The sequence below is a fragment of the Oncorhynchus keta genome, chromosome 31 (genome assembly GCF_023373465.1).
Source record: "Oncorhynchus keta strain PuntledgeMale-10-30-2019 chromosome 31, Oket_V2, whole genome shotgun sequence".
NCBI classification, from domain to species: Eukaryota; Metazoa; Chordata; class Actinopteri; order Salmoniformes; family Salmonidae; genus Oncorhynchus; species Oncorhynchus keta.
Window position 1 is genome coordinate 23,352,964 of NC_068451.1, and position 24,182 is coordinate 23,377,145.

General features: G+C 42.6%; 1 protein-coding gene across 2 annotated transcripts; it reads left to right on the forward strand.

Annotated features, from left to right (window-relative positions):
• The first annotated feature begins 1,412 nt into the window (after window positions 1–1,412).
• Window positions 1,413–23,645, forward strand: LOC118375780 (E3 ubiquitin-protein ligase CBL-like). Of its 2 annotated transcripts, XM_052489979.1 has the most exons (12): window positions 1,413–2,961; window positions 15,312–15,458; window positions 17,243–17,399; window positions 17,621–17,742; window positions 18,564–18,701; window positions 20,248–20,467; window positions 21,432–21,584; window positions 21,794–21,943; window positions 22,078–22,136; window positions 22,848–22,931; window positions 23,153–23,217; window positions 23,379–23,560. In XM_052489979.1, the coding sequence occupies exons 1-12, from the start codon at window positions 2,249–2,251 to the stop codon at window positions 23,501–23,503; spliced, it is 2,133 nt and encodes a 710-aa protein (XP_052345939.1). In that variant the 5' UTR covers window positions 1,413–2,248; the 3' UTR covers window positions 23,504–23,560. The 2 variants fall into 2 exon arrangements, with proteins under 2 accessions (XP_052345939.1, XP_052345940.1); XM_052489980.1 differs by lacking the exon at window positions 22,848–22,931 and having other exon boundaries at window positions 23,379–23,645.
• Window positions 23,646–24,182: the final 537 nt, after the last annotated feature.

Genomic DNA, 24,182 nt, shown 5'->3' on the forward strand with positions numbered 1-24,182 from the left:
TAAACATTGCAACATACACTTGGAGATCTCTTTGGTGCAGTGAGCAGCCTCACACCCTGTGAACTTGTTGCCAGTGTCTCCATCATGTGGATAATGTAAGTATAGCCTGGTTATAAAGAATTCTACCAGGCCAATGCAGTTCCAGTCTCTGCCACTTGTTGGCAGTAGAGACCCAATCATACAGGAAAGGTGCAATAGTGGTTTTCTTCATTTGGAAAACTGTGACTTAGCTTCATCATTATCAAGCATTTTATCTTAACACATCCCATGTCTTTCCAATGTGCTACTGCATAATGATCACTCTACACTAAACCTAACATCCATATGCCTAACAGCTGCCAAGAGAATGGTTGCCTTACGATGGGTGGCAAGCCTCACACACTCTGCCATGGATTTCCCTATTCATGGTATTTTGGTATTTGTATTTTATTAGGATCCCTATTAGCTGTTGCAAAAGCAGCAGCTACTCTTCCTGGGGTGCACACAAAGCATGAAACATGACAATACAGAACTTTAATAGACAAGGTCAAATAAGGGAGAGGCGTTGTGCCCTGATGTGTTGCTTTATCTGCTTTTTTAAACCAGGTTTGCTGTTCACTTGAACAATATGAGATGGAACGGAGTTCCGTGCAATTAGGGCTCTATATAATACTGTACGCTTTCTTCAATTTGTTCTGGATTTGGGGACTGTGAACTTATTGAAGTTATTCATGAGCTCAACTTGAACTGTAATTTTCTCGACAAGGTGCAAAATCAGACAATATTAATTAAAATATGGACTACAACACTTGACAGTGTGTAATTGTGTACTGTCTGTTGATTTGTGTTTTTTGTCCTGTCAACCAAAAAAATTATAAAAACTTGATACAAAAATGAATAGAAAAGATGTATTCATGAGTCTGTGGCAGTTTAGACACCTCCAACTTTATCCCATTAGGATGGCATTTACCGTTCTCTCTAGGTCGTTTCCCTTTTCAAATGTTACAAAGAAGAATATGGTGCTAACAGTTAAATGCCATGTATTTTCTGCTTGGTCCCACGGTCTCACAAAGGCAAGACAGCAGTTGAGAGCTGCTTTACACATTAAACATCACTGGCCCTTGACCTGCAGTGCTATGACTTCACATACATGCTGTGGCACAGTGCTCTTCATCTTTGTGACAGCTAATCACTATACGTTTCCACTACTCTCTCTCTCTCTTTCTATACTCTCCTTTTCTCTTCTCTCTCTACTATCTCTCTTACCACCCTCTACACGACACACTCTCCTTGTGGGTATCCCCTGTTTCCTCTTCCCCCATACTTTCTTAGTAATCGATTACCTCTAAGCCCAAACCTATCTCAGCCTCACTCCACCTTCACACACAAAGACAACAAACCTGTTCATCTGGCTGCAAACCCGGTAGAACATCAAAGAAAGAGAGAGCGAGAGCATGAGAAAGTGACACAAAACAAAGAGAGAGAGAGGGACCAGCCAGAGTCAGACTGAGACATAAAAAAAAATTCCGTTGTGCTGCAAAGAGAGCCTGGGGTCTATATCTGAGACACCATTTGTATGTTGTAGATGAAATCAGAGAGCTTTACGCCACTTGGGGGGAGAGATAGTGCCTGGGCACGAGAGCGTAAAATGTTGCCTAAGAAGGGGTGGAGAGAACAGGGCAGGAGAGGTGTTGAGATTGTTTAAGAAAGGGTGAGTGGTTATTTGTCTGTCTTGTTCTGCCCTCCCTTGCTCTCTCTCTCTTTCAGAGTTTCCTCTTTACACTTACTCTTTACAAAATGAACTGGAATGAGACTGTTCCTAAACAATCTTGGCTACTTCTGAAAAACTGACCAAAGAAATTGAGGATTTATGAATTGAGGACTTGATGAATGTAGGCTTGAAAACAAACAGTTTTGAGAGATTATTTGTTTGCGCTTATCTGGACAAGACGTTTCCCCTCCACTCTTTCTAAACCACAGCAGTTGTCTCCATTCCTGTTGGACTATGGTATATTCTGGCCCTATCTGGGTTACCTGATTTCATTGGATTATTCTTTGGATTACTGAGGAACACTGGTGAAGATATATTGTATAAAGTGTGCTCTTTTCAACCAAAGCTGTCAACCATAAAGATAGAATGACAACATTTACCAAACCGTCCATGCCATACATCTAGACCACTCCCTCATGCAACTGTCATAGATAGGGCTGCGCTGAACTGATCCCACTCGGACTAACACACCACAACCAGGAATCCCTCCTCAGGACAATGGCCACGGGAGGGAACGGGCTAGGATCTGACCGGAGCCTGACATCCACCTCCCAGCCGCCCAGTGCCTCTGACCGGAGCCTGAAATCCAACTCCCAGCCGCCCAGTGCCTCTGACTGGAGCCTGAAATCCAACTCCCAGCCGCCCAGTGCCTCTGACTGGAGCCTGAAATCCAACTCCCAGCCGCCCAGTGCCTCTGACCGGAGCCTGAAATCCACCTCCCAGCCGCCCAGTGCCTCTGACTGGAGCCTGAAATCCAACTCCCAGCCGCCCAGTGCCTCTGACTGGAGCCTGAAATCCACCTCCCAGCCGCCCAGTGCCTCTGACCGGAGCCTGAAATCCAACTCCCAGCCGCCCAGTGCCTCTGACCGGAGCCTGAAATCCAACTCCCAGCCGCCCAGTGCCTCTGACCGGCGGCAGGTGGACAAGGCCCTGAAGAGGCTGGAGAAGCTGCATCGGCTGTGTACCAACCTCAGGCTAGGCCTGAGGAACAGCCCCCCGTACCTCCCCGATGTGGTCTCAGAGACAGCCACGCTGCTCACCCAGGTGTGGGAGCCATACAGGGGGCCTGCAGCTGGGGGGCAGGCCCCCCGGGGGGACGAGGGGGAGTACCTGAGGATCCATGCAAGACACCTGCTGGATAAGACTAACCGGGCCGTGCTGCTGTTTAAAGAGGGGCGCGATAAGATGTTCGAGGAGATGTCCAGCTACAGGTGAGAGAGAACAACAAGGGTCGGGACATAACTTGATATATTTGGTTCTGAACGATATCTTTGTAAAAACTCAAAAACGTCTCAAAAAGTTACCTGCATGTGTCTCCAGTTTGGATTAAGCTCCAAATCCTATTACCATACGCTTTGTCAGTGTTGGGGAAGCTACTCTAAAAATATAGTTTACCAAGCTACCGATTACTTTACACTGAAAGAAGTTGAGCAACACTAAAGCTGTAGCTCAGTTGGTAGAGCATGGCGCTTGTAACGCCAGGGTAGTGGGTTCGATCCCCGGGACCACCCATACGTAGAATGTATGCACACATGACTGTAAGTCGCTTTGGATAAAAGCGTCTGCTAAATGGCATATATTATTATATTATAAAGCTACCCTTAAGAAAATATAGTTTACTACAGTGTATAAAACATTAGGAACACTTTCCAAATATGAACTTGCACCCCCTTTGCTCTCAGAACAGCCTCAATTCATCGGGTAATGGACTCTACAAGGGGTCGAAAGCGTTTCAAAGGGATGCTGGCCCAAGTTTACAGTGATATCCTGTCTGTAGTGTATAGTCTAGCAGACAGGCTGCATACGTTCATGTCATGTGAGATTCAGTCCAGGCTGAGAGACGTGATGCTCGCCACAATGATGTGACAACCAGATAGGCCTGTGCTAGATAACAAAATGACCCTATTGCCAAGCCTGAGAACCATTTTTGTTTTAATGTTTATTAGATTTGTCAGTGATAATCGCAAGTAAATGACTATATACAGTGAGGGAAAAAAGTATTTGATCCCCTGCTGATTTTGTACGTTTGCCCACTGACAAAGAAATGAACAGTCTATAATTTTAATGGTAGGTTTATTTGAACAGTGAGAGACAGAATAACAAACAAAAAAATCCAGAAAAACGCATGTCAAAAATAAATTGATTTGCATTTTAATGAGGGAAATAAGTATTTGACCCCTCTGCAAAACATGACTTAGTACTTGGTGGCAAAACCCTTGTTGGCAATCACAGAGGTCAGACGTTTCTTGTAGTTGGCCACCAGGTTTGCACACATCTCAGGAGGGATTTTGTCCCACTCCTCTTTGCAGATCTTCTCCAAGTCATTAAGGTTTTGAGGCTGACGTTTGGCAACTCGAACCTTCAGGTCCCTCCACAGATTTTCTATGGGATTAAGGTCTGGAGACTGGCTAGGCCACTCCAGGACCTTAATGTGCTTCTTCTTGAGCCACTCCTTTATTGCCTTGGCCGTGTGTTTTGGGTCATTGTCATGCTGAAATACCCATCCACGACCCATTTTCAATGCCCTGGCTGAGGGAAGGAGGTTCTCACCCAAGATTTGACGGTACATGGCCCTGTCCATCGTCCCTTTGATGCGGTGAAGTTGTCCTGTCCCCTTAGTTGTCCTGTCCCCACTGTCAAACCTACATGTTTGACAGTGGGGATTGTGTTCTTGGGGTCATAGGCAGCATTCCTCCTCCTCCAGACAGTTGAGTTGATGCCAAAGACCTCCATTTTGCTCTCATCTGACCATAACAATTTCACCCAGTTGTCATCTGAATCATTCAGATGTTCAGCAAACTTCAGACGAGAATCTAAATGTGCTTTCTTGAGCAGGGGGACCTTGCAGGCGCTGCAGGATTTCAGTCCTTCCCGGCGTAGTATGTTACCAATGGTTTTCTTGGTGACTATGGTCCCAGCTGCCTTGAGATCATTGACAAGATCCTACCGTGTAGTTCTGGGCTGATTCCTCACCATTCTCGTGATCATTGCAACTCCACGAGGTGAGATCTTGCATGGAGCCCCAGGCCGAGGGAGATTGACAGTTCTTTTGTGTTTCTTCCATTTGCAAATAATCACACTAACTGTTGTCACCTTCTCACCAAGCTACTTGGCAATGGTCTTGTAGCCCAATCCAGCCTTGTGTTGGTCTACAATCTTGTCCCTGACATCCTTAGAGAGCTCTTTGGTCTTGGCCATGGTGGAGAGTTCGGAATCTGATTTATTGATTGCTTCTGTGGACAGGTGTCTTTTATACAGGTAACAAACTGAGATTAGGAGCACTGCCTTTAAGAGTGTGCTCCTAATCTCAGCTCGTTACCTGTATAAAAGACACCTGGGAGCCAGAAATCTTTCTGATTGAGAGGGGGTAAAAACACATTTCCCCATTAAAATGCAAATCAATAACATTTTTGACATGTGTTTTTCTGGATTTTTTGTTTGTTATTCTGTCTCTCACTGTTCAAATAAACCTAGCATTAAAATGATAGACTGATCATTTCTTTGTCAGTGGGCAAACATACAAAATCAGCAGGGGATCAAATACTTTTTTCCCCTCACTGTAGGATAGTCTGTAACCCCAAACAAAAATCTTAAACACACTCCACAATACTTTTATATAAAGCCTGCCAAGCTCTTTTGGCAATGCCAGATGACCATACTGTGTCAGCCCATACCAAGAACTTTGTCTAGCTATTCCAAACTATTAAATATTTCCCAATATAGACACAGTGTACAAAACATTAGGAACACCTTCCTAACACCTTCCTAATATTGAAGGAAGGTGTTCCTCAGAACAGCCTCAATTCTTTGGGGCATGGACTCTACAGGGTGTCGAATGCTTTCCACAGGATGCTTGCCCACATTGACTCCAATGCTTCCCACAGTTGTGACAAGTTGGCTGGATGTCTTTTGGGTGGTGGACCATTTTTGATACACATAGGAAACTGTTGAGCATGAAAAACTCAACAGCGTTGCAGTTCTTGACACACAAAGCGGTGCGCCTGGCACCTACTACCATACCCCGTTCAAAAACACTGAAATATTTTTTCTTGCCCATTCACCCTTTGAATGGCACACATACACAATCCATGTCTCAATTGTCTCAAGGCTTAAATATCCTTCTTTAACCTGTCTCCTCCCCTTCATCTACACTGACTGAAGTGGATTTAACAGGTGACATCAATAAGGGATCATAGCTTTCACCTGGATTCACCTGTTCAGAGCTAAATGTTTTGTACACTCAGTGTACAATTCTGAAATGTCATAGGCTACAAATTGCAAGACAAGATCACTTTGGGGTCATATGTTAACAGAATTAGTTAAGGCTATTAAACACAAAACTGTTTCAAGTGGGAATTAGGCAGGTCTGATGCCAAAAAAGGAAGGAAATTATTGTCTGCTACACATATATATATAGTTATTTTTTTCCAAATAAAAAGTGTCTAGTCCCAATAGTTAGCTACATCACAACATTACAAAAAAGTCATGAATTACTAAAAACACTACCAATATTTGAATTGAGTTCAACTACCACCAAGCTACTGCTAAATGTAGTTGAATTACTAGATGAACCACATGGAGTTCACTACTCTCCAACACTGCACTTGCACCGTTTCTTACATTTGTTAATTACTCAAAGTACAAAATAAAACAAACATTTCTCAATTATATATCTACCGCTTGTAAGGGTTTTCTTCTGGTGAAAGAGAGGCAGCTTGGTGGTTATTCATGTTTTTAATAAAGATGACTATACATGAACAGACTATACAAACCAAGAAAAGTGAAAAACCTAAACAGTCCTATCTGTTGCAAAAACAGGAACAATCACCCACAAAACAGGCTACCTAAATATGGTTCCCAATCAGAGACAATGACTAACACCTGCCTCTGATTGAGAACCATATCAGGCCAAACATAGAAATAGACACACCAGACACACAACATAGAATGCCCACCCAGCTCACGTCCTGACCAACACTAAAACAAGGAAAACACATACGAACGATGGACAGAACGTGACACCGCTAAACACACAACATTTTTACAATAATACAAAAAAGTCTTTATTATCTGTGAAGTCAAGAAATAGCTATGAGCTATGTGTAATTTTTCAAAAATGCTGAATCTCACTAATGGTAAGAAAAGCAGGGCTTGGCTACAGATGCATGTTCAGTGCAATGCACTATCTTAACACAACTGTTATTCCCTTCGCTCCTTGTCGTCCATATTTTTCTCTCTGAATCTACAGAATGTGTGTATCATGAAATCACATCAATTGGCATTATGCCTTGTCATAACAAAAATGTAAATTAACAACTGAGAGAGGCAGATTATTGTTAGTTTATATTAATAACACCCACATACAATGAAACAAACATTGACACCTACTCGCCCACACTCTCCTTCAAACCCCTCTCTGTTCGTAGAAAGCAACACAGAAACAAACCCCTCTCTGTTCTTATACGTTCTTACACACGGCCCACGCCTGGGTAAAATGCCGTAGTTTGCTTTAAAGATAAATTCAATGGCAGGGTCCCTGCAGGTACAATTCCAATTAACCACAGTTGTTGCAGCAATAAGTAACAGATATAAGGTAGATATTGTATATTACATTAGTGATAATAGTCTATTGCAAAAACTGGTAACTATGCCACATGTACTGTTGCCTTGTTGGTCTTCAGTGAGTGGCAGGCACATAGTACTATCACAGTACAGTATCAATGCCATGCAAGCTCTTTTTTTCAAATAAGACGTTTTTCTGCTTTACACACACCATTGAGCTCAACTGTAGACAGGATGTAGTGAATGAGTGTGGTGGAAATTAAGAAATGAACATGGTCAACCAGGTTAGGTAAGGATGGAAACTTCAGTCCTGCTCTCAACTGCCCGTACAACCATAGAGATGAGAGAATGGTTGAGACGGTGAGTGGAACACACAGTAAGAGGTTTGTGGCCGGATCTTTCCTGTCCCTGGCAGGCTGATAATAGACACACACTCAAGAGAAGAGCCACACAGTAACCTTTGAGTGTCTTGTTGGTTGGTCAAATTGCTAACGGAAAATTCTGTTTCTGCGGCACAAAACGAACAAGGACAGGAAGAGCTAGACTGTGACATCCTGTTTGTACAACCATGAGTGTACCTGTGTGTGTGTGAGAGAGAGAGAGAGAGAGAGAGAGAGAGAGAGAGAGAGAGAGAGAGAGAGAGAGAGAGTTCATAAAACCTGTGTTAACATAAATAATGACACACTGCCTTTTCAGAAATGAAACAACAAATGTAATTCCTAAACAAAAATAAATACATAACATATACATTCAACTTATTTCATCAGCAAAAAAAAATGTCCCCTCCTCTACAAAACAAAGCGTTCCTTCGTAGGCCCACTTCTCCTCAAATAATAGGAGATCTTTTACAGCTGAAAAGAACTCAAAATCAACTTTTATTCTTGCTTTCACTAATCCTTTAAAAACACACCTTACATCCTGCCCATATCCCGTTTCTATCTTATGTTTCCTACTCAGAAAAATTGACATCTTAGCTTGTCCCAAAATAACATTTAACATTTGACATGTTCTTTTCTGTTGTTTACTATATTCTTTACCAATAGAGGTTTTAACCTCTCACACTCCATAAAACAAAATGGAGAAAAATGGTTTCTCTTATATTACAAAAAGGACATCCATCTCTAACATCTGAGTTAATAACAGATACAAAAGCATTAACTGCAATGATGCCATGTAAAACCTTCCATTGCATATCACCAGTACCCTTTTGTAACGGTGGCTTGTACAGTGCTCTCCATGCTGGCTTTACCTTGTCATCAATGCCCAATTTTACCCTCCATGGAGTGTCTTTTCTATTTTTCAATTTATCTTTATTCAACACCTTGACACACCCCCTATACAAGTCCTTCCCATTCACCTCATCCAAACCCACCTCCTTCAACCCTCTCAAATCCAGCAATAACGCCTTTCTTTCTGACTCGGGATATTTGGTTTAATCCCTAGTCTTGGAAATGAGACGTCTTCATCTTGTACCTTCTTCTTGTGGCTACTAAGCATACCCCATTCTTCTGCTGACAGAGCCTTCCTGCAGCTCCCCAGCATTTGTCCGACAATCCTTTCCGACCTCATCCCCAAATGTTCTGCCACCCGTCTTCCATCCATTAAGGCGGGCCCAGCCATGGCCATTAATTGTTTTAAGGTGATGATTTTCCCCTTCACAAGAATCTTGGAGAAATGTGGAACAGCTGCAGTTGTACAATCCAGTCTTGCCCCATACACCAGAGGTTCCTCCAACAGCCAATGCACTGACTCCGCTGAAGTTCGTCTGGACACCTTCATTATGCTCCACACTCTGAGAAGGCCTCTGTAAAACGGAGGTACTCCCTCCCTAGAAATCTGGCTACTATCAACCAGAAATAAAGCCTTCTTTAAACCTAATCCTCCAACCCGCTGTAATATAAGACCTGTCACCCCTCTCCACACCACATTTTCTGGTCCATAAAGCAACCTTTGAATAAACTGAAACCGGAAAGCAGCAGCCCTACTAACAAGATGTACAAGACCTTGTCCCCCCTCCTCTTTTGACAAATACAAAACACGTTGTGGAACCCAGTGATATTTATCCCAAAAGAAATCCACAATAATTGCCTGTATCTTAGCCAGAAGGCCAGATGGTGGTTCTAAAACTGACAACCGATGCCACAGTGCAGAGGCAATCACATTGCTAACTATAATAGTGCGCCCCCTATATGACATACGAGATAGTAACCAACGCCATCTCCTCATCCTCCCATCCACCATTTCAACCACCCCACTCCAATTTTTTTCCATAGTCCCCTCATCTCCTAGGTACACTCCAAGATACTTAAAACCTCCCTTACACCATTCTAGCCCCCCTGTCAAAGCCATGATCCCTCCAGACCATTCTCCAATCTGTAAAGCACAACTCTTTTCACAATTTACCTTTGCAGAGGATATTCCCCTAAAACGATCAACCATTAGACTCAAGCTATCCACCTCCGCTTGATGTTTCACTAACACAACTATATCATCAGCATAGGCTGAGAGACGAATAGGAGGAATATCCTCTGAAAGGCACACCCCTGCAATGCGACTTCTAATGCTATTTAGTAGTGGCTCTATAGCAATGGCATATAACATCCCTGACATAGAACATCCCTGCCTAATACCTCTACACACTTTAAAAGGAGCACTCAAACCACCGTTAACTTTCAATACACTTTCAATGTCACCATATATCACCTTTATCATGGCAATAAAACCAGAGCTGAACCCAAACGCCTCAAACGTGTGTCATAAATATTGATGTTCAACTTGGTCAAATGCCTTTTCCTGATCAATTGAAATTAGACCAGCATCCAACCCAATAGCCCTAGAGACGTCCAAAAAATCACGAATCAGAGAAATGTTATCCCCTATCTGCCTGCCAGGAACACAGTAGGACTGATCCGTATGTATGATTTGCCCCATCACCTCCCTCCGCCTGTTGGACAAAGCCTTTGACAATATCTTATAATCAGTGCACAATAAAGCCACTGGCCTCCAGTTCTTCACCTCCCTCGGGTTACCCTTTTTGGGCAGTAGGGTGAGGACAGCCCTTCTGCAGCTTATTGGTAGTAACCCTCCGGTTAAACTATCATTAACTACTTCTAACCAATCCTCTCCCAACATAGCCCAAAAAGACTTAAAAAAGTAAACGGGAAGCCCATCAATGCCTGGTGCCCCTCCATTTTCCATGCCTTTTAATGCAGTGTATAAATCCTGCAAAGACAATGGTTGCTCAAGCTCAACCTGAGCTTCTGCAGCCACCTTTGGGAGCCCATCAAATAACTGCTGTGTCACTGTTTTATCCTCTTTGTATTCACACTTGTAGAGCTCAGCATAGAACTCTACTGCCCTCTTTCTAATTTCACTAGGGCTAGTGAGCTCTTGTCCAACAGCTGATTTGAGACAATTAATCATTTTTCTTTGTCCATTCTTTTTCTCTAAACCAAAGAAAAATTTGGATGAGGCATCCATTTCAGATATTCCCTGAAACTTACTTCTCACCAGTGCCCCCTGTGCTCTGATACCCAGCAGGTCTGCCAATGCAGCTTTTCTCCTCTTGAGGGCCTGAGTATGGCCTCGATCTCCTGTGGTCTCAACCAACGTCATGAGTTCCACTATTTCAATCTCTAGGGCTTTCATTGATATGGTGATATCCTTGGTGACATTCCTCGTGTATTGATTACAAAATTGTTGAATCTGGATTTTCCCTATATCCCACCACTGTTGAAGGGATATAAAACTGGCCTTTTGAGACCTCCACCTCTCCCAGAAAAAACTGAAACAGTTCCTGAAGTGAGCATCACTCAATAAAGTTATATTAAAATGCCAGTATGCGCTTTTGGGTTTTACATTGTTAATGAACACCACCTCTGTTATTAAACAATGATCAGAAAATCCCACTGGGGTTATCACACTTGATTTACAGACCTGAGATTGATGCTCAAAAACATAAAACCTATCTAACCTGGCCATAGAGATGATGTTCTCTCTCACATGCGCCCAGGTGTACTGCCTTGTTCCTCCATGTTGACTCCGCCAAATATCACACAGTTCATGTGTTACAATGAGGCGTTTTAAAAAAGTCCTTGAGGCTATATGAGGTTCTTGGTGATTTCTATCTAAATCACTAACTGTGCAGTTAAAATCCCCAGCAATAAATAAATAATCTTCTTTGTTACATTTCTCAATGGTATTTGATAATGTCTCTAAAAAACATACCCTCTCAACTGTCACCACTGGGGCATATACATTTATCAGACACATAGTGATGTTTTCATACCTTGCACTAACTTTTAATAACCTCCCCTCAACTACCTCTTCAACCTCATATGACAAAGGCAAAAACCCTTTTGAGAACAAGATAACCACACCCCCACTTTTTGAGTTTTTATGACTACACACCACTGTCCCCCCCCCACTCCTGTTGCCACATAACTTCATTTTCCAAATTACAATGCGTTTCTTGTAGAAAATTTATGTCACTTCCCTTTCCCCTAATTAACTCATACACCATGGCTCTTTTTTTAACATCTCTTGCCCCATTTACGTTTAAAGAAGAAATCTTAAAACTGCTCATGGATGAAAAAAATATACAGAGGAAGATACAGCTACCACCATCTCTTTACAGAGTTAAAACTGCAACTGAACACTTTCATTTTCTTTAGAATTTACATCACTTATCACTCTCGTGACCACTTTCTTGACTCTAGCAATTTCAGGGCTTTTCAAACTTCCCCCTGTAATTTTTGACATCAGAAACTTTGCTGATTCAATAAACAATTCACGTTCAGGGAAAAAATCAGTTACATTGTAATCCTGCATATATTTCTTCCCTTTTGTCAACTTCAGAAATTGACGTATCTTCTCGATCCCATACCTCCCTTCCACCCCATTTATCTCACTATATTGTTGTGACGCGTCAGATGACCCACTCTCACTATCCTCCCCAGAAGAGAACTCCACCACCTCTCCACTTTGTTCATCTTCAACTGATCTATCAATCTATACATTTATCTTAGAATTAGACCCTTCACCACAACTTAAATTATTATTTTTACTCCTCGGTATTTTGAAAACATCCGCTTCCTTTTCCGTTATTTCGCAATCTCACCTACTGTTTCCCCTCCCTCTTTGTTCTGATCTACCACAATTGCCCCCGTATCCACAATGCCTTCCTCTCCTACTTTTCCAACCACATCTGCCCACCTTCTCCCTTCCCTGCACCCTCAGCATGTTCATCCCTTCGCGGTGGTGCGTTAGTTTCACCCGCACTAGAGCTACTACCAGGCTCAGCGCGCTCATCCTCGGGACAACTACGCACCAAATGCCCCTCTCTTCCACAGCCAAAGCATTTCATTGATTCAGTAGATGCATAGAAGACATAATCAAATCCATCAATCTTAAAGCTAAACGCTAAATTCAGTTCATCTCCGTCCTTTTAAAAAATCATATGCACTTGTCTCCTATGAGACACGACATGTTTCAACAACGGAGATTTGCATCCAAAAAGAACCTTCTTTATTGTAGATACGATTTGACCATGGCGAGATAACTCTCGCTCTAACACTTAATCTCTAACAAATGGTGGCACGTTAGAAAGCATAACTTTCTTCGCCGGATTCATAAGCGGAAATACCGGCATCTGTGTCTCCCGCAACACAACACCCCTCTCAACTATCTTATTCACCTTTTCAATTGAATCTAAGAATATCACTACAGCGCTATTCATCCTTGAGGCTGATTTGATGCTATCATACCCAATGATAGCACCCACAGCCAAGCTACATTCTTCCACTGAACACCCGGCCGCAGCAGGAATCTTTACTCCATGCCTCCGACTAAGTTTTTCAAACTCTACACTTCCGCGAGTGGCCATTGCAACCAGCCCCACCCGCTGGTTGTGCCCTCGCGAAAAAAACACCCTCAAAGATCCCACCACCCCTATACGTGCTTAGTGATAGATTAAACAAGATACCCTTAAACCAACTAAACTAATCAATATATATATATACATACAAAAACCCGATAGAGTGAAAAGAAATTCCATTCACTCTCACAATCACTCCTGCTTGACGACTCACTCCCAGCATGCACTCCGACGAGAGAGTGAGAGAGAGAGAGTGAGAGAGAGAGAGAGAGAGAGAGAGAGAGAGAGAGAGGGAGCAATACAGAGATACGCTACGGAGAAAGAAGGAACAGCCAAGTCAGAAATCAGCTCAAAGTAATTGAAGAATCCATAGAAACTAACCACTTCTGGGAAAATTGGAAAACTCTGAACAAACAACAACACAAAGAGTTATCTATCCAAAATGAAGATGTATGGATGAACCACTTCTCCTATCTTTTTGTCTCTATAACAAAGAACAAAGAACAAACAGCAAAACATGTACACTACCGTTCAAAAGTTTGGGGTCACTTAGAAATGACCTTGTTTTAGACCTGGGCCCTGACAGTAAATCTCAGTAAGACAAAGGTAATAGTGTTCCAAAAACGTCCAGTTGTCAGGACCACAAATACAAATTCCATCTAGACACTGTTGCCCTACAGCACACAAAAAACTATACATACCTCAGCCTAAACATCAGCACCACAGGTAACTTCCACAAAGCTGTGAACGATCTGAGAGACAAAGCAAGAAGGGCCTTCCTTCTATGCCATCAAAAGGAACATAAAATTTGACATACCAATTCGGATCTGGCTAAAAATACTTGTTCAGTGCAACCAACCAAGAATTCACAAAATGGGACAATCACCAAATTGAGACTCTGTATTCAGAATTCTGCAAAAATGTAATCAGTGTACAAAGTAAAACACCAAATAAGGCATGAAATAGGCCAACACCCGCTAATGATCAAAATCCAGAAAAGGGATGTTAAATTCTACAACCACCTAAAACGAAGCGATTCCTAAACCTTCCACAACAAAGCCATCACCTACAGAGAAATTAACCTGGAGAAGAGCTCCCTAAGCAAGCTGGTCCTAGGGCTCTGTTCACAAACACAAACAGATCCCACAGAGCCCCAGGACAGCAACACAATTAGACCCAACCAAATCATGGGAAAACAAAAAGATAATTACTTGACAGATTGAAAATAATTTACAAAAAAACTGAGCAAACTAGAATGCTATTTGACCCTAAACAGAGAGTACACAGTGGCAGAATACCTGACTACTGTGACTGACCCACAATTAAGTAAATCTTTGACTATGTACAGACTCAGTGAACATGGCCTTGCTATTGAGAAAGGCCAACGAAGGCAGACATGGCTCTCAAGAGAAGAGAGGCTATGTGCTCACTGCCCACAAAAGGAGCTGGAAACTGAGCTGCACTTCTTAACCTCCTGCCAAATGTATGACCATATTAGATACACATTTTCCCTCAGATTACACAGACCCACAAAGAATTCTAAAACAAATCCAATTTTGATAAACTCCCATATCTGTTGGGTGAAATACCACAGTGTACCATCACAGCAGCAAGATGTGTGACCTGTTGCCACAAGAAAAGGGCTTCCAGTGAAGAACAAACACCATTGTAAATAAAACCTACATTTCCGTTTATTTGTTTTCCCTTTTGTACTTGAACTATTTGCACATCATTACAACACTGTATATAGACATAATATGACATTTGAAATGTTTTTATTCGTTTGGAACTTTTGTGAGTCTAATGTTTCCTGTTAATTTGTTATGGTTTATTTAACTTTTGTTTATTATCTATTTGACTTGCGTTGGCAATGTTAACATATGTTTCCCATGCCAATAAACCCCCTTAAATTGAATTGAACTGAGAGAGAGAGAAAGAGAGGGATACATTACTGCTTGTTAGAGGGTACAATATCCATTATGTCTATGAGATCTAAAGTTTACTTTCATTCTCGCTGCCACTGTTGCATTTTAAGCTATGGACCAGAAAGCCTACCCTTATCGCCCTAGTTGATACATTGTAAAAAGCTCAGAATAGCTTAATGTTATTTTCTGTCATTCACAGGAGAAACTTGACCAAGCTGTCCCTGCTCTTCAGTCACATGCTCTGGGAGCTACGGGCCATGTTTCCCGAGGGAAGCTTTCAAGGTGACACCTTTAGGCTGACTAAGACAGAGGCCGGAGAGTTCTGGAGGCGAGCATTTGGAAACAAGTGAGTGTTGGGTGGGGTAACAGTGGAACTAGAATGGAATAAGGGACGTGGGCTTGACAGAACATTCCACAAATAGGAACAGTATATTTGTATATACACTACTGGTCAAACGTTTTAGAACACCTACTCATTCAAGGATTCTTCTTTATTTTGACTATTTTCTACATTGTAGAATAATAGTGAAGACATCAAAACTATGAAATAACATATATGGAATCATGTAGGAACCAAAAAAGTGTGAAACAAATCTAAATATATTTTATATTTGAGATACTTCAAATAACCACCCTTTGCCCTGATGACAGTTTTGCACACTCTTGACATTCTCTCAACCAGCTTCACCTGGAATGCTTTTCCAACAGTCTTGAAGGAGTTCCCACATATGCTGAGCACTTGTTGGCTGCTTTTCCTTCACTCTGCGGTCCGACTCATCCCAAACCATCTCAATTTGGTTGAGGTCGGGGGATTGTGGAGGTCAGGCCATCTGATGCAGCCCTCCATCTCCTTCTTGGTCAAATAGGCCTTACACAGCCTGGAGGTGTGTTTTGGGTCATTGTCCTGTTGAAGAACAAATGATAGTCCCACTAAGCCCAAACCAGATGGGATGGCGTATCGCTGCAGAATGCTGTGGGAGGCATGCTGGTTAAGTGTGCCTTGAATTCCAAATAAATCACAGACACTGTCACTAGCAAAGCACCCCCACATCACAACACCTTCTCCTCCATGCTTTACAGTGGGAAATACACATGCAGAGATCATCCGTTCACCCGCACCGCGTCTCACAAAGAGATGGCAGGTTGGAACTAAAAATCTCCAAAGGAGAAGGACACATTTCCACCGGTCTAATGTCCATTTCTCATGTTTCTTGGCCCAAGCAAGTCTCTTCTTATTATTGGTGTCCTTTAGTAGTGATTTCTTTGCAGCAATTCGACCATGAAGGCCTGATTCACACAGTCTCCCCTGAACAGTTGATGTTGAGATGTGTCTGTTACTTGAACTCTGTGAAGCCTTTATTTTGGCTGCAATTTCTGAGGCTGGTAACTCTAATGAACTTATCCAGAGGTAACTCTGGGTCTTCCATTGCTGTGGCGGTCCTCAAGAGAGCCAGTTTAATCATTGCGCTTGATGGGTTTTGCGACTGCAGTTGAAGAAACTTTCAAAGTTCTTGAAATTTTCCGTATTGACTGACCTTCATGTCTTAAAGTAATGATGGACTGCCGTTTCTCTTTGCTTATTTGAGCTGTACTTGCCATAATATGGACTTGGTCCTTACCAAATAGGGCTATCTTCTGTATACCACCCCTACCTGGTCACAACACAACTGATTGGCTCAAACACATTTAGAAGGAAAGAAATTCCACAAATCAACTTTTAAGAAGGAACACCTGTTAATTGAAATGCATTCCAGGTGACTACCTCATGAAGCTGGTTGAGAGAATGCCAAGAGTGTGCAAAGATGTCATCAAGGCAAACAGTGGCTTTGAAGAATCTCAAATATAAAATATAGATCGATTTTTTGTTTACCCCATGATTCCATGTGTTATTTCATTGTTTTATGTCTTCACTGTTATTCTACAATGTAGGAGATAGTAACAAATGAAGAAAAACCATTGAGTGAGTAGATGTTCTAAAACTTTTTTTCTAGTCTTGTGAAAAGCATTCTGTTCCTCCACTTGTGTTTTCACTCCTCTCACTTTCACTCTCTTTCTCTCTCTCAATTTCCTTCTTCCTTTATCTCACACCTCTCTCTCCCTCTCCTCCCCTCCTCTCGTTCTCTCTCCTAGGTGTATTGTGCAGTGGAGCAGTTTTAAGCAGCATCTCCGTAGGGTCCATGGCTTTGAAGAGGGGATGGAGTCCATGGCTCTAAAGTCCACTGTAGATCTCACCTGTAACGACCACATCTCAGTGTTCGAGTTTGACATCTTCACCAGGCTATTCCAGGTACATGTGATCCATATATCTTAGCCCTGTTCTAAGTAGCCCTACATCCTGGTTAATTAGACACCTCACATAATGTTCAGTGAACATGCATTCTGTCACTTTCCAAGACGTCTATCCCATTCTTTCTCTCCCACTGTCTAAAGAAAGCCAAAACATTCCAAAGTGGAAAAAATAACACATATTTCAACTGATAGTAAATATGTCCTCCCCTCTCCTGTCAGCCCTGGAGGTCTCTTCTGAGGAACTGGAACCAGTTGGCAGTGACCCATCCCGGCTACATGGCCTTCCTCACCTACGACCAGGTCAAAGCCCGCCTCCAAAACTACCTGCACCGGCCCGGGAGGTGAGGACAGGAGAGATTGTTTGGAGGTGGATGGGTTGGGGTGTGGCGAGAGAGAGTAGATAAAGGGAAGGAACAGGGGGATATGAAGGACTCAGGAGAAAAGAGAGGAGATGTACCATACCCTACAACAATATCTGCAATGATTACTTTTAATGGGACACACTGTCATTACACTGTCATAATAAATATAGTGATAGTAAACAATGATACCTAGATAAGTAGAGGTAACTGCCAAAATAATGGAAACACTTGAGGAAATGAGGGGTACAAAGTATAATGAAAGAAGGTGCTTCCACACAGGTGTGGTTTCTGAGCTAATTAAGCAATTGGCATCCCATTATGCTTAGGGTCATGTACAAAAATGCTGGGCAGGCCATTCTTTTGCCCATTATTTTGGCTACTATGGCTATAAGATGACACCCACTGGGCATGAGAGGTCACTGAATGGTTTGATGAGCATGAAAACAATGTAAACCATATGCTATGGCCATCTCAGTCACCAGATCTCAACCTAATTGAATGCTTATGGGAGATTCTGGAGCGGCGCCTGAGGCACCGTTTTCTACCACCATCAACAAAACACCAAATTATTGAATTTCTCATGGAAGAATGGTGTCACATCCTTCCAATAGATTACCAGACACTTGTAGAATCTATTCCAAGGATGCATTGAAGCTGTTCTGGCTCGTCGTGGCCCAACGGCCTGATAAGATACTTTATGTTGGTGTTTCCTTTATTTTGGCGGTTACCTGTATTTCATGGTCAAATCTGTATGTACTTCAGTAAAGACGTTTCCATGTGAACTCTGTATCTCTGTCCAGCTACATCTTCCGTCTGAGCTGCACTCGGATGGGCCAGTGGGCCATTGGTCATGTGACTGGTGATGGCGGCATCGTACAGACGATCCCCCAGAATACACCTCTCTACCAGGCCCTCATCCAGGGCTTCAGGGAGGGCTGGTGAGTAAACACACACATGGACACACTACAGGAGGTTGGTGGAACCTTAAATGGGTAGGACAGGCTTGTGGTCATGACTGGAGTGTAATCAGTGGAATGGTATCAAATAGATCAAACACATGGTTTCCAGGTGTTTGATGCCATTTCATTTGCGACGTTCCGACCATTATTATGAGCCGTCCTCCCCTCAAGAGCTTCCACTGACACACACACCAGTGATGCACGGGTTGACTCATAAGAAAAGGTGGTTATATCCGTGGGGTGGGTTTAGGGTCATTAACTATTGTGTGGATGAAGGGTGGCTGGGTGGCGGGCGGTTCAATAAAGAGAAAACAGTACCTTGAGAAATCCACAAACATTGAGGTTTTAATTGAATTATAGTAGGCCTTCTGGCAATGGCTTTAGAGCATAAGCCTAAGCTTTAGGGCCTGTACGAGTGCTAAATAGTGTACACTCCAATCGCTAAATGCTTATGGTAACTGGCAGAAAAAGCTCACTTCAATACATGGAGGCAAAAAGGACAATGCCAGAGTTTAATTCAATTAGAGAAAAGCTGTGAAATGAAGAGTTGGAAAAAAAGAGAAGGGAGGGCCAGAAAAGTCATGTTTGGGGAAGATTTGTGAAGTCATAACAGAGGATGATAGCAGTGTGATGTTATGTGATTTATATGTGATGATTGGGAGACTATACAAATTCCACAGTCACAAGATGGGGACTTCAAATAGGCCCATGGCAAGTCAAAGGAACTGTAGCCTACTGTTCAAATGTGTTCAATGGAAACCTAAATCTGGACACTAACAGTACGTCTATAGCCTCTCACATAGCCTTAATATTAACTCCTGCAGAATTAAGGATTTCTTGCAGTAAAATGATACACCAAATGTAGGCAACATTTTGACTTGGGAACAGGAGTTGTGGTGGTTCCTTTCTTTACTATCAAATGAGGAGAGACAAACTTATCACACAAGTCAGAGTTATACTTAAACTAAATCTTTAATAAGGAGAGCTTTGCAATAGCAATGACTTGTCAACTATTCACCATTTCTAATGATCCGTTGAGAGTGGCGAGACAAAAGTACAAAGGTCTTTTATAGCCAAGATACACCCCTTTCAACCTACATGACGAACAACTGATACATAGAATGTGTCACAAGGTTAAGACTCCAAACGGGAACCATCTCTCCCTGGCACGGTATAGAGCAGAAAAGTTAACTCATGCTCTGGAATGCTCTTTAGGTTTTATCACCCAAAGACATTATACATTTCCTCTGTCAGTGTTATCTCCCAGAGGCCCATCCTCAGTAGAACACACACACAATAGTTAACAGAATACTCTGTTCTGTCGAATGAAACAACCATTTGATGCAATAAAAGCATTATAACATAATCTTGCAATTTTTCCATGACAGAGTGCTGATGGGTTATTAAAAATTGTGGGCGGGTGCAGATGAACAAACAGCTGACCAACACTCACACATAACATTTGCACAGGCCTGTAATGGTTTTACATAATGTGTGTGTAATTCTGTGTTGTGTTTGTCTGCAGCTACCTTTACCCTGACGGACGTGATGTGAACCCAGACCTCACCAGTCTGTGTGAACCAGCACAGAGAAGCAGGGTCAAAGTCACAGAGGACGAGTATGAGATGTACTGTGAGATGGGTAGTACCTTCCAGCTGTGTAAGATCTGTACAGAGAGAGACAAGGACACACGCATCCAGCCCTGCGGACACCTGCTGTGCCAACCCTGCCTCACAGGATGGCAGGTATGCCTACTCTGTGATTGACGACGTCACCAACAAAATCCTCAAAGTGAAACCACACATCGTTCACTCACACAATGTCTCTGACATCACCCAGCCACATCCTCTTGTGTTAATATACATCATCAACATAACAATTTGGGTTAACTGTATGGAATTGTTTTTTGGTCAGACAGTTCAAATGTCTTCCCATCCACCTGTCAATCAGTCAGTTAGTCAGTTAGTTAGTCAGTCGGTTAATCTGTCAGTCAGTTTGTCAGTAGGCTAGTCTGTCCATCTGTGTGTCAGTCAGTGAGCCAGCCCACTACACATCAAAAGGTGAACCGGCGTAGCAGCATGTAGAGCAGTATTATTGGCCATCGTGTCCTAACATGTGGGTTAGGACTTCCTGTTTGAGCCGACGCGTACATCTTCCTCATGATACACTCACACTGAGGAAACTCACCCTTAGAGTTTCCACTCCTCACCGGGTCACACACTGACACACACTGTCACAGTCACACTTCAGGGGACAAGAAGAAACAGTAGATTCGATTTGAACAGAATACTCCGGTTTTTACCAGTGAACTACGGTAGAATGCTCAATCTTTATTTGATATGCTAAACCGTAAGTGTAGCTTCATGCAAATAACACACAGAAAGGACATTATTATGGGTATTGTACTTTCAGCATGGGAAATATATCTTCTTGGGAATGCTCTTGACAAATTACTGCATCATCCCAGGGATCTTTTTGACATATAGCAATCATTTTTCTCTCTGCATTGTTGGGAAGGGCCCGGAAGTATTTCACTGTTAGTCTATACCTGTTGTTACGAAGTATGTGACAAATAAAATGTGAATTGATTTGATACAACAATACACAAACGTACACAGACACGTGAGTTTCCACACATTAACAGACAGTACACATGTGTAGATCATGTTTATTCTGTTTAAGCTGGTGTGATCATTCCATGTGCTGCAGAAGTTGGATGGACACACCTGCCCATACTGTCGCTGTGACATCAGAGGGACAGAGTCCATCCTGGTGGAGCCTTACCTGTCTGTCAGCGAGGAAGAGGAAGATGACCTGGAGGATGTACAGCTAGTCATGAAAAACCTGGCCTATATGAAGAGGGTGTGTTTTGTTATGTGTGGGGGTGGGGGTGGGGTGGGATTCTCTTTTACTGTCTCTGCCTCGGGGGGTTTTCTCTTGCATTGGCTCTCCTTTCAACTCTCTCTCTCTCTCTCTCTCTCTCTCTCTCTCTCTCTCTCTCTCTCTCTCTCTCTCTCTCTCTCTCTCTCTCTCTCTCTCTCTCTCTCTCTCTCTCTTTCTCTCTGATGCAGATGTCGTCTGAAGAGTACCAGTTCCCCAGCTCTCGCCTGGCTCCACCCCTCCCTCCCAAACACAGCACCTTCTCCCACTGCCCTTCCCCACAAGCCCCCTTACGGCCTTCCGATATACTGGTCAAATACTCCCACTCTAACTCACGTTCTGTAAGTTCCCCCATACACACACTCTACAGAATTGATAGTAACAGTATCACAATGGAAAGAAGAAGTGTAACCCATATTCACTGATAACTGGGGCTTCGGTAGACAGCTAAAAGTGTGTCCTTATTCCACCACAGGCTCACAGTGACACCCCCTCAGACAGAGCGCTCACACACCACACTGCCAGCACTAACAGGTGAGCTCTAAATGCCTACTACAGTGGATGGATAACTGCATTTTAGGCGTTTAAGACTTATGGAAGATGTCTGTCAGAAATAAAATAATTGTGTATTGTAGCCTACATCCTAACGAAGCTGAGGAGATAGACAAATAAAATAATTGTGTACTGTAGCCTACATCCTAAAGAAGCTCAGGAAATAGACAAATAAAATAATTGTGTACTGTAGCCTACATCCTAAAGAAGCTGAGGAGATAGACAAATAAAATAATTGTGTACTGTAGCCTACATCCTAAAGAACCTCAGGAGATAGACAAATAACATAATTGTGTACTGTAGCCTACATCCTAAAGAAGCTCAGGAGATAGACAAATAAAATAATTGTGTACTGTAGCCAACATCCTAAAGAAGCTCAGGAGATAGACAAATAAAATAATTGTGTACTGTAGCCCACATCCTAAAGAAGCTCAGGAGATAGGACAATGGGACAATGTAAAAAATGTTAGCTCACTGTTTGTTCCTCCCTTGGTCTGATGTTTACTGGCCATAGCCATACACTTTACTGAATACATTTTTTATAAACACTTTTGGTTTGTATGGTTTGCTCAATAACCTGAAACCTCACCACTTTGTGTGTGACCTAATGCTACACAACTAAATAAAATTCATTTGGTTACAGTACTCATTGAATTTGATTGGCAGTTCTGTGTTCCTTCTCCTCTCCTTAAGATGCCAGTGGGAGGAGCTAGCTAGTAGTGAGGAGGAGAATTCTGGGGGGTTCAGACAACCGCCCACACTCCCAATCTCTCACAGGTCAGCCATGCCTGTCCCCAATGGGACTTTCAAAAAGTGTGTGTTTATTATTAGTGTAACACAATAATATGCTTGCTGTACATAAAATAGTAAATGTGAGCACAAGTACCATGTTTTAATTGTAAACATTATTTGTATGGCATCTTGTATACAGTATTAGCTTTCCAAAGTGTTAAAAGATGACGGTGGTGAATGCTGTTGTTGTGTTCTCTGTGTAACAGTGAGGATTCTGTCTCAGAGCCAAACTTCCACTCCTGTTCCGTCTCCTCCCAGTCCTGTGGAGAGGGTGAGTATCGAAGAGGAGGGGGGAGGAAGTGGAGGGCTGTTCTATACCATAATAAAGTATTTTACAGGGGCTTTTCCACACACTTGACCCCTCACTAACCTCTCTCTATCTATCGATAGATATCGATCTATTGATCTATTGAGCTAACATTTCTCTTGAAGGTGGAGCACCCTGGGAAGGGGCTTCAGATTCAGTGAAACAGAAGAAGAGGTATAAAGAAAGGAGTGAAAGGACGTCAGAGCTTGGGTACAGCCAGAGAGAGCGGGAGAGAACCATGTCCTCCTGACGCTGGGAGAAAAGACAAGCACAACATCTCTGACTCAAGAATGGATGGATAATAGGAATAAGAAAGGTTGATTCCACTGTTCCTGATAAACAGCCATTGTTAATCTTATGTACCTTATGTATATGTATCTTATGTATGCCTTAATATGGAGGGAGAATAATGACATCAAAGTGAATGGAGAAGGAAATACTGATGGAGCAACTCACTGATGCCCTCTGCTGCACAGCAAACAGAGTAAGCTGCTGCACAGTAAACAGAGTAAGCTGCTGCACAGCAAACAGAGTAAGCTGCTACACAGTAAACAGAGTAAGCTGCTGCACAGCAAACAGAGTAAGCTGCTACACAGTAAACAGAGTAAGCTGCTACACAGCAAACAGAGTAAGCTGCTACACAGCAAACAGAGTAAGCTGCTGCACAGCAAACAGAGTAAGCTGCTACACAGCAAACAGAGTAAGCTGCTACACAGCAAACAAAGTAAGCTGCTACACAGCAAACATAGTAAGCTGCTGCACAGCAAACAGAGTAAGCTGCTGCACAGCAAACAGAGTAAGCTGCTACACAGTAAACAGAGTAAGCTGCTACACAGTAAACAGAGTAAGCTGCTGCACAGCAAACAGAGTAAGCTGCTACACAGCAAACAGAGTAAGCTGCTGCACAGCAAACAGAGTAAGCTGCTACA